This window comes from Cyrtonyx montezumae, unplaced genomic scaffold, assembly GCF_038088225.1.
Source record: "Cyrtonyx montezumae isolate F1298 unplaced genomic scaffold, pur_monq_1.0 scaffold_24, whole genome shotgun sequence".
Taxonomy (NCBI): Eukaryota; Metazoa; Chordata; class Aves; order Galliformes; family Odontophoridae; genus Cyrtonyx; species Cyrtonyx montezumae.
Window position 1 is genome coordinate 2161508 of NW_027071981.1, and position 14399 is coordinate 2175906.

Consider the following 14399-nt stretch of genomic DNA (forward strand, 5'->3'; position numbering starts at 1 on the left):
AGTACATAGGGCTGGTATGTAGATCTAAATAATTACATTACAAACGCAAATAAATGTGCTGTATTATTGATAACAGAAGGGGCAACTGGATCACACTGAAGATGAGGAAACTGATGAAATCAAAGAAGGATGTTAATCGTCAGAAGTCTGTGACCCTCACTCCTACCCGTTCAGAATCCAGTGAAGGATTTCTTCAGCTACCCCACCAGGACAGTCAGGATAGTTCCTCAGTGGGCTCAAACTCTCTTGAAGATGGCCATGTCCTGGGAACCAAGAAGAGTACAAGTGAGTAATATGTGCAAAATCTCTTTGAAACACTGTAAAAATAAAGAGATGGCCAATTTAAACCTATCTGTAGTGGAAGGATTATTTTTACAGATAATTCTTAAAAAGTCTTTAGGAAGTGCGAAATTTTTCATTAATATAATTACTGATTTCATGCAGATCTCTTTAGTGGGCAGATGCTAGTTTTTAGCATTGCAGTAGCTCTGAGTGAAGATGTTGAGGTGAAAGATGAAGTGGGTAGTGTTACTGGGTCAGGAAAATAGGATGTCAGATAACACCACAAGGACTTGCTTTTGTTTCTTGCTTTTGTCCTAGCATGAATCTTTCCCCTGGTCTTTGAAAGTGCTTTGCAAGCTGTGGCTGTGCTAATCTGTAGTTGTTAAGTAGATCTTCTGTTTGGAGATGCTCCTCCAGCATCTCACAAAATCAGTGATGAAGATTTGCCAGCTATGAATTTTCTGTTTTAAAAATGATTAAGGCTGCTGTGGTGTTTTTTTGAGCTTACTACATCAACAAACAAATACATCGATAAAGTTGAAAACATCTAAAAGCACTATTTCATGGAAATGTAAAAAGAGACAGATTTTTTTAATTATTAAAATTTTAAATCTGAGGGTAGGCTTCATTGCTTTGGTTGCTGACTTGGCAGTTTGGGGAGTTCAGATTTCTCCACGTAAGAGTCTCTGAAGATTCAGAACAGGTACTTACACGTGTGGTTTAATCAAGTGTGCATGCTTTGGTTCAGAGTGGGTGTATCAATAGTTCTGTGTTCAGAAGGGCTCTTCTATGTACATTTTCTTTGCGTGCATACTTGGGACCTTGTGTGAGCACACTGCTACCACACTCCTGATAAAGTTGAAGTTGTGGTGGCTGATCCTTAGAAGAGGTTTGAAGTAGTTCAGACTCATTAGTTTTCTATCTTGTTCACCTTTCTTTTATTGCAGTGTATTTATCCACAAACTGGAAGGGCTGATCTAATTCTGAAGTCTAACTTTCCTCCATTGCATATCACTGTTGGCATCCATAGTTTTTGATAGAAATTGGGTAAATTCAATGCCAGTTCAGTGCTGACAATCTTACTGAGACAGTTTCTCTCAAAGTTAAGATTAGAGTATGTCAGTGTGAAGCACCAGCAACGGTCCACGTTTTGCAGTCTACCAGAATACCTTTTTGTGTCTCCTTTCTATTCTCAAAGCAGTGACTCTCCAGTAACGGCTTCTACTAAAACAAGTTACAGGAGAAAAAAATCTCTGTTGTCATCTGTCTGTGCAAGTTGTTGTAGCTTTTTACACCAATGGAAGGCAGTTTGTGGAACAAAGCTTGTCTCTTCCCTTTTATTATTTAGATTTTATATTTTAAAACATTCTTCCCTTGCCCCACCAATCTCCTATGTCTCTAAAAGTTGGTGGTTGCGGAGGGAGCTGAGAAACCCCACTGTGTATCCCTCAGAAGGTAAGAGAAGGTGACAGACCCCAGAGTGCCGTCATTGGCACAAAGCAGTGATGTCACAGTGTCCTCGAGTGATCCTGGAGGTGTGTGGGCTTCCAATCCTATATCCTCTGGCAGAGAAAAAGAGAGAATTCCAGAATTAATTAATCTGCTACTGTTAGTAATCAAAAATTAACTATGTGAGATCTGTAAGTTTTCTTCTTTTGAAGACAGAGACTGTATTCCCAATACAGGATGCTCCTGGAAATACGTTGTGAAAAGAAAGCAACGGCTGTGATGGCTTTCATCTGCTCAAAGAGAGCTTGAAGCCCTTGTTTGGTTTCAGAGGCCTTGACGTGGGGGGGGGGATGCCTTTATGGCTGGAATATTTGCAGCCATAAATAAACAGTAGTAGATATGTTACACCACCGTGGAAGTAACAGGAATATATGGTGCTCCGTTTTGAAGATATGTGCCAAATGTTTTCCTGTGTGCATTCCCCTCCCCATCTTTAAATACCATTTGTAATTTTAACTCTGTTTCCTGGTATTTAGTATGTTATTTTAATTTACTTTTAGCCCTCTCAAAATATCACAGCAACACTCCCATTCGTTTCCTTCTGCTGTTTTATTTATTTTTTGAGTGCTTGGATTTTTTTTCAGCCAAAAGGTCTGGTGCTTACTGTTCCAGCTGCTAAATCACGATTTCGGTTTTCTAACTACAGATCCATCTTAATTTACAGGCAATTCAGTGAAGTATTAAAATCACTATACATGTAAATGTAGCTGCTTGAATATAAGGTCCAGATTTTTTTCTAGAATACAGTATGTAATCAAAATTATTTGTGAGCAAATAACAAAGATTGTTTTGTACTGTAGACATTGGGCAAAATTTACAGAAGTTATCATTTTCAAGAGACAATAAGAACATATTTCAGAGTAGACCTTATACTTAATTAGTTTCATTTAAACTTTCCTGCTTCATGTTTTTCTGTGTTCAGTAAATGTGTTTTTCACATAAAAAAAAAAAGTATTACCAATTTTCATAGTTATCTCCAAAGAATTTCCATGCATTTCTCCAGGAAATGGCAGTGAGAGCTTTCAAACTGTGATACACTCTTCGCCATTGTTTTCAGTGCATTTCTGAGTATATTAAGGGTTTCATAGTATAGTTTCCATATTTCGGTGTAGTTTTCATATTTCATTATCACACAGAAGCATGACAGTGATAGTTTAAGCTATGTATGCTATGCTACGAATTCAGACATTCATTTCTGTCCTTAGTTTCAACATTTAACTTCCATCTGTTCTTCTCCCTTTTTTTTCTTTCATTTCCCTGTTTCCGTTTTTCCTCATGCTATGACATAAAAGTGGTTGCACTGAAAAGACTGCCCTTTTTGAGGAACAGACCGAAGGAAAAAGACAAAATGAAGGCCTTCTATCGTCGCTCCATGTGTAAGACTTTATGACAGTTCAGCTTCTTTCAATGGCTACACTGGCTTCATTACTAATTTTTCACTAACCTCTCCCTGGACTGCGCTATATTTTTCCTCCTATTTTGCAGTGTGCAAGTCCTGCTACTATACAAGGAGCTGGAGCCTTTTCTCTTTTCCTTTTTAAACCTTAGCACTGAATACCTTATATATGTCCACATGTGCACACACACAGTCACGTGCACTCACATATATATATTTAGTGCATCATGATCACATATATTTGTATACATATTTGCCTATATACACATGTCTGCATGTGTATATAAATTTACAGTGCACTGTGTAAGCATAAGTAGTTCTGAATTACACGTTTCATAAGGCTTTTGTTAAGAAATTGCTGCAATTTTTTGTTTAAAGAGAGTATAGAAAAAGTAGTGCGAGGTTGTGTGGTGGTCTGTCACTCTTCAAGTATTCATTAGTTGTCGTTGCCAACATTTTGTGTTATTTGATTTTCCTTTTTCATGAGGAGTGGATAAGTTTCTCTGTCTTTGCGAGGTAAAGGTGAATGTCATCAGAAGTCATCGTTTGCAGATCCTTTTATTAAGTACAGTATGCCTGCAGTAAACTGCACTGTACAAGGATCCCATCATTGTCAACATTATATTGTGTTAGCACCTTGCCAGTTAATTATCCATTCCATTTCATCATTGCAAACAGTAGATCAAAGCTTCTAACATACACATATATATATTACACATCATTGCAGTACAAGCATGGCGTTATAGCTAAGAAAGTCAGTTTTAAGAACCATACAGAACTCAAGAGAAGTCTCTGACTTACAATGCTTCTCATTCATTGAGCTGATTGCATGTCATAACATGGATAATCTTGTGTTTGTACCTTCTGCTACTCAATGCACTTTAATGCTTAGAAAACTGTCAAACGTTTTGCAGTGTAAAATAAGAGCAAAAGCAAAATACATTGACCATGCTGATCATTTGCTTTCATTTGCATCCCAGCCATGAATGACCTGGTGCAGTCCATGGTCCTAGCAGGAGGACAGTGGACAGGTAGTTCTGAGCATCTGGAGGGTCCCGATGATATATCTGCAGGTACAAGGAGAAAAGAATTGGGAGCTATGGCCTTCTCTACTACAGCTATCAACTTTGCAGCTGTCAACTCTTCTGCAGGCTTCAGATCCAAGCAGTTGCTAAATAATAAAGGTATAGGTAGGAGCTCTTTGCACCACGATGTGTCTATGTGTAACAGCAATTTCGTGTAAACTTTTGGTTTTTTGTTTTTATATTTTTATATTTTTTCAACAAAAAGCAACCTGAATAATTTAGTTATGGTGATAAGAGTAGTTTTAATAACTGTAATTAGAAAATATCAGGATTATACCTACAGAATGTTTCAAGTAAAACTGGATTGGCTTGAAAATGATTCATTTATCTTACAGATGATAAGTACATCTATAATCTTCGTTTTATTTCACATCTTCTTTTGTCTCTGTGTATAGATGCTATGTCATTGGAAGATGTAAGTCCGCAAGGTATTAGTGATGATTCCAGTACAGGATCAAGAGTTCACGGTAAGATGTAAATTTTAATTAAATTATTTAAGGATGTGAATGTTAACAACGTTTGCAAAAAAAACAAAAAAAACCCAACAAAAACCAACCCCAAACCAAAACCCACTCCCAAAACAGTGAATGGCACCATTACAAGTGAGCATGCTTTGTGATGTGCATACCTCTTGAATGCATAGCATAATTTCTTCTGATTATCCTTTTCTTCTAGTGCTATCAGATAAAATATTCTCTATCCCTGGTAGGACGTATGAAGTGCATCTGAACAGGATCAAAATGTTTTGCCTTGAAAAATTGGATTTGGAGTTAATTGCAAAGTAAAACAGGCTGTTACAATCTCAGTCCTTGAAAGAAACCCACAAAAAAACAACCACCAAAACCCAAGAAAAATCACAAATGAGCAAAAAGAACCCCCACACAAACAAAAAGCAAACCCACATCTGGCCAGATTGGTCAGTATTTCTTGTTGAGTGAAATGTAAATGTGTTATGTATGTATCATAGGAAACACTGTTTCTTCAAGCATATGAATGAGTTGAGAGCTGTAATAAATTATTTGGAAGGGGAGTAAGTCTTCTGAAAATGCGTAAAATGAGTACAGACTTGTTTGAAGCTAACAAAATAACAGTGCATTTCCCTTGTATTGGATAGGAGTACAGGACATTAACTGTGCAGATGCTCTTGCTCCTCCTGCTCCTGGCATTTCAACAATGTGCAAGGTTCCCTGTCCAGTCTGTTGTAAGTGACCTAATCACGAGCAACTTCCTGCATGCCAGTCCTTTCATCTTAAAATCCAGGTTTCCCACTAACGGATCTGTTTCGGTTCTAAACGTGCACTCTATTTCTCTCTTCCTCTCCCTTGTACCTCACTATTCCTGTAGTGCCCTTTTCTAAAGTGTCCTCTTGGGCTGCCTGGAAATCCCTTCGCTTTCTGATCTGTAAGAAACCAATTTATTAATAATGGGCATGCTAAGCCTGTGAAGTGCATGATTCCTGCCTCAGAGCATTCTGTGATCAGAATGTAAAGGTACCTTGTCATCTGCTAAGATTTTGTTCATCATGCTATCTCCTGATTTTTCCATTTAGCTTCCAGACCAGCCAGCCTTGATAGTGGCAGAACATCCACTAGTAATAGCAATAACAATGCTTCACTCCATGAAGTCAAAGGTATGCTGTAGGTGAACTTATATACGTGCTTCATTGCCATTATTTTCTCTGTAGGAATTTTTGTTTGAATTGAAAAGAATTGAAACAAAAATAAAACCAGCAATGCAGCGTGCTTTTAAGTATGTTTGTACCTCAGCCTTTGTTCCACAAATTGGGAAGGGATTCATGTATTAATAGAACTTATCACCACTTAACAATCTGTTAAAAACATACTAATATATAGGTTTCAAACTATTTCAAACCAAATGTTTACCCATTTAATGATCTTGCAAAATAAATATTCTCTCCAGATTATATTAAAACGTATTTTTTAACAGATATGAGTTACTCTGCTCTTTTTCCCGTAGCATCCGACCCTCTGCTTGCTGCTGCTGTAATGCTATATAGCATACAACACAAAGCAGACAAACTGCTGTATGTGCTACCATCCTGGAGAAAGTAGTATTTCAGAACTCTTGTTTCTGAGCTATGTTGAAGAAAATTTTCCTTCCATTCTATCTCTGATATTTTGTATAACACAAAACTCATTTATTGTACATTAAGAAATGTGTGCTTTGCAAAACATCACTGAACAAGAACGGAGACGTATCTTCAGTCTCAGAATACGGTGTTATGTACACAGAGGTGCAGATCATAAGTGAATGGTAGTTTTTAATTCAAAAGCTATTATAGCACATTTAAAAACTGTCAGAGGTAAGTCAGGGAGTGAAACTGTACTGTATTTGATTGGAGCAATGTAGGGTTTTTCAGTATTCTGGATGGAATTATTGTGAACCGAATGTGAAAGTGTTTGAGTAAGGTTATAACGTTTGAACAGTTTTCATATATTTTGTGATGGAGTATTTAATACTGTTTACCCCAAAAGCAGATGTGGTTAACAATCAAAGCAGACCACAGAGTCACAGCAGTGGAGAATTCAGTATGCCACATGAACACGACGCTTGGTCAAGCAGCAGCAGCAGTCCTATTCAGTATCTGAAAGGTCATACGAGGTCTAGTCCTGTGCTTCAGCAGGGAACACCTGAAACACAGGATAACTGTGGAAAACAGATGAAAACAGATTCTCCTGGAAGTGAAGTTGTTACCCTGCAGCAGTTCTTAGAAGAAAGCAACAAAAGTACCTCAAGCGAGGTTAGTTCAAAACGTATTTTAACTGCGTATTACCCCACATAATTTACTCCAATTGGCAGAAATAATAGAATATTATGAGCGAGTAGAGCTGCTTTACAACTTTGCAGAAACTCTGGTTATGCCTGCGTTTAGTAGTGTGGGCTGTATCCTGATAAACTGGGCTTGCTGTACTTTGCAGCTTGACTGTAGGATGCTGAGGTAGATGAAAAAGTCAACCTCTACTGCACAAAATTATCCAGCGTACTGATGTATTTAGCTGGAATGCCATAAACTGAAAGAGAGCTTGCTGTTTATCTTCCATTTCAGCTCTTGTCTTCAGCGGGAGCTATTGTCTTACATGAACAGCAGTGGAGATATTCTACTTCAGTCCCCGAGCAGAGAATCTTAGTGGTTTCGTGTTTATTTCTTTATTTAAACTCCATTGGGCAAAACACCTGGCCTTGGAGCTCATTGAAATCTAGGAGCAGGAAACAGAATGTTTCTTAAAATCTGTTTAAAACATCAGACAATATTCTGGAAATAGAACTGAGAGACCACTTGAGTCGTCGTGTCTAATCCACTGCTGTTCAGGGGACAAAGAATCCATTTCATAGAATCACAAAGTAATTCAGGCTGGAAGAGTTGTCAGAAGTTCTTCCTAGAGCCTTCTGTGAGAGCCTTTCCTTAATGCTTTTATCTTCAAGATTTGTTCCAAATGATTTCCTTTACAGTTTCAAAAAATGCTGAAGTCTTTAAGCCTGTGAATCGTATTAACTCACTTTTTTCTATTTCTGAAGTCTTCTACAAAAGTTCAGCCACCAAAGCTCTGAATGTTTTGTATTGTTATCTGAGATTCTTGCCTTTATTATTTGAGTGTCTAGAGGATGTAAGCTTTTAGCACCATATTTTCAGTGTAAGTTAAAATGAAAGTTAGTATGAAATTGCTTATCAGAGTAGTGGTGTGTGGTGGCACATCACCCACCAGTGGGTGAGAAGATGAGCTCGAGGTTCTCAGCTTTTGGCTTTTGCACTGTTTGGTGTTGTAGGTGCTAATTCCAAGAGGCTGTGATTGCTATGATACCAAGTTTTTAACTTGCTTATAAGAAACCTGAGCAGAAAACTCGTGTGTACTATAAACATTAAGCTATGATACTGCTTTTAGTTCCAAGATTTTATATTTTAAAACGTTCAAAATTTGTGTCCACTAAGATCAATTAAGAAAAATCAAGATTACAAATTTATAGTACGTTTGGTATTTTTTGACAGATGAAGTCTGGAAGCGAAGAGAATCTTTTAGATGAAGTAATGAGAAGTTTATCTGAGTCATCTGAGCTGGAAGGAAAGGAAAAGCTGAGAAAGGTATCATCTGGTTGTGGAATCGTGAGGTCGTTGAGCGTAAAAAATCCAGTTGATTTCTCAGATGGACGATCCGTTAAACCAGAACAGCTTGTAAAGCCCAGCCTTCGTAAAACAGAAGATGCCTGTCTTACTAGCTCTCCAATGAAATTTACATCGGGCACTCAAGAGAAGGCCAAATCAGTGAAAGAAAAGACACAAACGTCAGTATCACAGCGACAATCAAGAGATTGCAATCCTTATGCTACCTTACCTCGTGCGAGCAGTGTGATTTCTACAGCAGAAGGAACCACTCGAAGGACAAGCATTCATGATTTTTTGTCTAAGGACACTAGGCAACCTGTTTCTAGTGATCCAGCAACATCTTCTGCTGACAGAAGTGTTCCAGCAACATCTAGTGAGTACTCAGCACCCCGGTTATCTTCTGATTATTTTCACTGTGTGGTGTACAGAGTAGATTGTGTTCCACAGAGCAGTTCAACTAATACAGTTAAACTGCGTAATTTAGGCTGCAACTCTGATGTGCCTAAGACTTCAAAGATGGAAAGGTCAGATTTTTGCAAAAGAACTTTCAGTACAAGTATGTTTAATGATAAAGTTAGTATATCTGGTAATGAGAGCACAGGCTCTTTTACTGTGGTGCAGCCATTCTTATCCCTTAACACTGAATTAGTTAGTAACATCAGTGGGTTGCCTCCAAGGTCTGCACCAAAAGCTGATCAGGCACACCTGCCAGTGTTTGTATCTGGACCAAAAAATCAGGAACAGCCTTTTTCAAATCAGAAATCTGATAATAGGGACCTGTGGTCAGCTCCAAGTAATGCATTTGTTCCTACCACTGGTGTGAACACTAGCGAGGCAGAGTCCCTGCTGCTTGTTTCTGAAGATAATAAAACGGTGTGGTATGAGTGCGGTTGTGCATGATAAGAAAACTGTATTATTAAATATATAATTATATAGGCTGTGTAGATGCTGTGTAGATGTGTAGAATGTCCACTGGATTTAGAGAGACTTTCACTACAATGAAAAAGTAACTTCATTTAGATCTGTTGGTTGTTGGGTTTTTTTGCCTAAGAACAGTGGCATACAGCTCTGTTGTGTACTCAAGCATGTGTTTGAATGTAAAATTGTAACCTCATCAAAGTTTGCATGAAACATAATTGCACTGTATATATTTTGCATGCTTTCAAAATCTTTATAATACAAGCTATACTTTTGTCATCCATTATAAATGTTTTTTTTTCTGTACCTAACTGGATGCATGTTAATGCAGTCGCATGCTGCATTGCCAGAGTGGCACAGTGAACTGCAACATCATCGGTACAAAGGCAGTGCCTTTCTGTTGTGCTATGATTTTTTTACTAAGAGCTAACCCTAATCAGACAACATGCAGCACTTGCAATGAAAAAATGACCCTTTCCACCTTTTCCCATTGGTTTATGTTGTCTTTCCACATCTGGTGTACAAATGTGGTGAAGGATGCTGTTTCACTAGGAGTCAAGTAACACCGTTACCTGACAATCCATGTGATGTACGGTAATAAAAACTTGTATTCGTTACGGTGGAAATTCATTTTTTTCTTCTTAATATAAGTAACACTCGTGTAATAGAAACCAAGATGTGTAACAGTAAAAAACCTGTTAAATATTAGTGCTGCAGAAGAAGGCAAGTAACATAAAACTTGCTTACAAAATTAAGTGTATAACTCATGAAATTCCAGACAACCAGCTAAATGGTAATGTTGAAAAGTGATGTCTTAAACAATGGTTTCAAGCAATTTCTTGAAACTTCGCAATGATAAAATATATATAAAATGTATATGAGCAGATATTTTTATATATATATACAGACAAAACAATGAATGTCCTGTTGTGGTTTTTCCAGTTTAATTTATTTTGCCAGACGTCTTGTGGCAGTCAGGTTGCTGCTGTGGGTGTTGGACTTAAATTCCTCTGTGTTTAACTAAGGATGAACAGAAGTGATGGAAAAATACAGTTTCTTCAGAGAAAGCAGCGGACATCCCATGTGTTAGTCTCTAAAGTCTCCGTTTGATATATGAGAATTGATAATAAAATGTGGAGGTAGCTCTTTCATAGTAGGGTTGGAAGGGACCTTTGGAGTTCCCCCAAGTCAAACCTGCTAAAGCAGGCTCAAACCGACAGGAGGCCGCAAGGAACGTGTCTGTGCAGGTTTTGATTAATCTCCATGGAAGGTCGCCCTGCCACCGCTCAGAACAGCCTGTCCCAGTGCCCCGTCACCCTGAAAGTAAAGAATTTCTTTCTCGTGTTCAGGTGAAACTTCCTGTGTTCCAGTTGGTGTCTTTCAGCCCTTGTCCTGTTACTGGGCACCACCAAAAGAGTCTGGCCTCATCCTCTTGACACCTGTGCTTTCAATATTTATAACTGATCCTCTCTTAGCCTTATCTTCTTCAGACTGAGCGCTCCCAGGTCTCTCACGCTTTCCTCATAAGGGAGATGCTTCAGCCCACTAATGATTTTTGTGGCTCTCCGTTGGATTCTCTTCAGAAGATGCCTGTCTTTTTTCAACTGAGGAATCCAGAACTGGACGTAATATTCTGAGTGTGGTCTCACCAGGGTAGAGTAGAGCGGGAGGATCACATCCCTTGACCTGCTGGCCACTGTCTTTGTGATGCTCCTCAGGATACCATTGGCCTTCTTGGCCACCAGGGCACACTGCTGGCTCATGGCCAGCCTCTTGGCCACCAGAACATCCACGGTCTTCTCTGCAGAGTTCCTTTCCATCAGGTCATCCTCCAACCTGTATGGATGCGTGCAATTATTCCTCGCTGGGTGTAGGACTCTACACTTGCCCTTGTAAGGTTCCTCTGAGCCCAGTTCTCCAGCCTGTCCAGGTCTTATTGAATGGCAGCACAGCCTTCTGGTGCCACTGGTTAGCCACTCCTCCTAGCTTTGGATCATCGACAAACTTGCTGAGGATGGACTCTATCCCTTCATCCAGGTTGTTGATGAAGATGATGAGGAAGACTGGACCCAGTACCGACCCCTTGGGAACAGTGCTAGCTACAGGCCCCCAACCAGGCTCTAGGCTGCTGATCACAACCCTCCCCTCATCCACCTATCTGGTCATGGCAGAAGGCTACTGGATTGGTCAAGCATAATTTCCCCTTGCTGAACCCACATTAGCTATTCTTGATATCCTTTCTTTCTTCCACTTCTTCAGAGATGACATCCACAATAAGTTGTTTCATCGCTTTTCCAGGGACAGAAGTGAGTCTGACTGGCTTCTAGTTCTGTGTGACCTCCTTGCCCTGTTTTTGAAGTCTGGAGTAACGCTGGCTTTCTCCCAGTCTTCAAGCACCACTCCTGTTCTTTGCGACCTTCAGCTACTTTTCCAAGATGAGGAGAAGGAGTAGGGGGAAGAAATTGATTTATTAAAAAAAATTAAAAATGCTTACTGAAAAAATAAAATAGCCATCCTTTACCATGTTTGCAGGCATCTGTTATTGTTGGGCTGACGATTTTTTCACTTAACTGTTGTTCACAGTGTGCTGTGCTAATCGTTGCTGTATTTCCACCTTAAATCACTTCACCTTTTAGAACAGAAATAACAGCAGCACGACCTAAAATCTGAAGAAGAATCTTAATTTCAGTCTTCACTCTTACACATAAGTGTTCTGATCTTGTCATGTCATTCATCTTCATTTCTGTTACTCCACAGATGTGTTTGAATTAGCTTTGATGTGAACACACAATAAGCAATTGTTGTGTTGTTATCTGAAGCTGTGTGCATAGTATGTGGTGTAAGTTGTTTGAGGAATTAGAGAAGGTCTTTGCAGCACTACCAGCACTTAGTGTGAACTCATTCTGTGCCTCCAGTAGCTGTTTTTCTGAACTGATTGCAAGGCTGTGCCTTATAGCGAAGCTCCTTCATGACAAGAACAAGGTTTGTAGCTAGAGACAGTATCTTCTATTTAGATCCACTTGTCACTGTCAGAGAAACCGGTAAGGTTTCAGACGTGCTGTTACCTCTTGTGTGGAAGCATTACCTCGCCTGGGTCCTTAGACTGTCACAACAGTGAAAAATAGCAGTATTGTCTCCAGATACGTGCTTACTGTGAACTTTCCAGCACGAGCACTAGTTCCTGATTGTAATGAGGGAGGTCATTCTCAAGAGCAATTCTGAAGGTTCTTCCCTTGTGGAGTGCAGTTAAGACTTGCTTTCAAGGGAGCAAAAGAAGCATTTTTCCAGCCGCTGCCCATGGGGCACCTCAGTTTGCATTGCTTCCTTTATTTCCACAGTGCTGAACTTTCCTGTACAAAACAAGTCTGAGAGTGAGTGTTTATACCTGATATGTAATGCTTTTGTAGCCTGTGTTTTGCATTCTGAAGAGGAGTGAGCAGTACTAAACCATCTTCTTTCACTAAGACAAAAGGCTTCGGAATAGCTGAGTGTTACACTCCTGTCTGTATCCTCCAACAGACAAGGAGTTCTTGATGAATCTTGTCCTACTCAAGCTACTGTTTTATATTCTTTTATAACTTCGTAAAGAATTAAATTTCAGTTCTGAAGAAAATAATTACTGTGCTCCTGTTCTTGCTCTACTGAGTTCATTGCAGCAGGAAAAGCATGCTGCTAGGCTTTTTTGAACATCTCTGCAAACGATACGTAACAAAAGCTGTTAGTTTATGGAAGGAAACAAACGTTCTTATGCATAAAAGGAACATACATCACTTTTTATAAACACTTCCACTTTATGTGCTAACAGTATGCGCATCGTGGATGTCTCTTGGTTTGTGCTCATGGAGTGGATCTGTGAAATTCATTACGTATCCAGGCATTACTGCTGCTTGGCCATCTAGCTGTCAAACACGCAGTCCACTTGCTCGTTTCTTGGTCCCTGTTGCTGTTAAAATAGGATGGTAGAACTCTGGATGGTAATTGTAGCCTGCCAGCTAAAAAGAGCTTGCTGTTCAGGTTTGGTGGTTTGCTTGCCATTATGTGTTTGCTTGATGCTTTGCTTTAAGTGAATAGTAAACTAAGATACTGCATTTTGCACGTTCCAGCTGTTGCATGCAAAGATAATTTTCTGCTTTGCGGAATTGAATGTGATCATTTCTTTCAGTGTGTAGCAGGTTAAAAAAAATGGAAAAGATGAGTTCTCAACTAGGCTCAGTCAGCCTTGATACGAAGTAGGATATTTTTCTCATTGTACAGGTAGAGTTATAGGTTTAGCATATATAAAAGTTGAATATATCTGATTGTAGCTTTGAAAAGAATACTTTATTACTCTAAATGCTACAGTGAACTTTAATGACTGTTGTTGAGTAGGTTCTTCATGTGTTTCCTCTATCCCTCTCCTCTGTTCTCTCCTTTCCAAAAAAGCCAAAACGTTTGTATGTCCTGTTGCTTTACTGATAAGTAGAATATGTGTATGCATGAGGGTTTTTTTCATGTCCTGATCAATGTGATGAATAATATGAAATGCTTTTCTCTGCAGATGTGGAAGCTATCCCAGAAAGCAGAAATTCAAAATGCAGGTCTAGGGAGCAACAAAGCTCCTAAATCTATTACCCACTACATGAGATGTGGGCCAAGTGGTGAGTTTTCTGCCCAAAATGTAAATGAGATTAATTTCATTTACAACGAACTAACAGCATTACATGTAAGAACAAGCGCACATGGCATTAACCAGATGTAAATACTGCTTGCTTAACTGGCTTGTAACTTGCTCGTTAGTTAAGCCAGAACACGTTGTTTTAATGCAGTTGTTTCTCCTGAGGAAGTAGGGAACTTCATGCCATTAGCCTTCCTTTTAAAAATGCCATTTATTTTTATTTTTCAAATTTCTCTTGAAAGTACCACAAAGGCAAATGAAGCATGAATACTGGAGTCAGTTCTTAGAAAGGGACAGATGGATCTAAAAGAACAGTGAAAACGATTTTGTTTTGGAAAGCATTCTGTCACATAAGAAAAAGGCCTTTTTATAAAGCTTGTCTTTGGCATTCTTCCTTCTGTACTTGATTAAAACATCTCTGGTGTGTGCTGTTAG

The 14399-nt window shown here is 39.0% G+C and overlaps 1 protein-coding gene across 5 annotated transcripts in view; it reads left to right on the forward strand.

The window, feature by feature from the left end:
- The window catches only part of CCDC88A (coiled-coil domain containing 88A), a 271485-nt gene that overhangs the window by 50905 nt on the left and 206181 nt on the right, over positions 1–14399 (forward strand). Inside the window, exons 25-33 of one of the 5 annotated variants that reach the window (XM_065739443.1) lie at positions 77–285; positions 3084–3167; positions 4168–4371; positions 4668–4739; positions 5387–5473; positions 5822–5902; positions 6768–7033; positions 8279–8765; positions 13848–13947. In XM_065739443.1, coding sequence (XP_065595515.1) covers positions 77–285; positions 3084–3167; positions 4168–4371; positions 4668–4739; positions 5387–5473; positions 5822–5902; positions 6768–7033; positions 8279–8765; positions 13848–13912 — 1555 coding nt within the window. In that variant the 3' untranslated portion in view covers positions 13913–13947. Of the gene's footprint in view, positions 1–76; positions 286–3083; positions 3168–4167; positions 4372–4667; positions 4740–5386; positions 5474–5821; positions 5903–6767; positions 7034–8278; positions 9698–13847; positions 13948–14399 lie in introns of those variants that run through there. The other 4 variants (XR_010622399.1, XR_010622400.1, XM_065739442.1 and 1 more) reach the window with 4 other exon arrangements.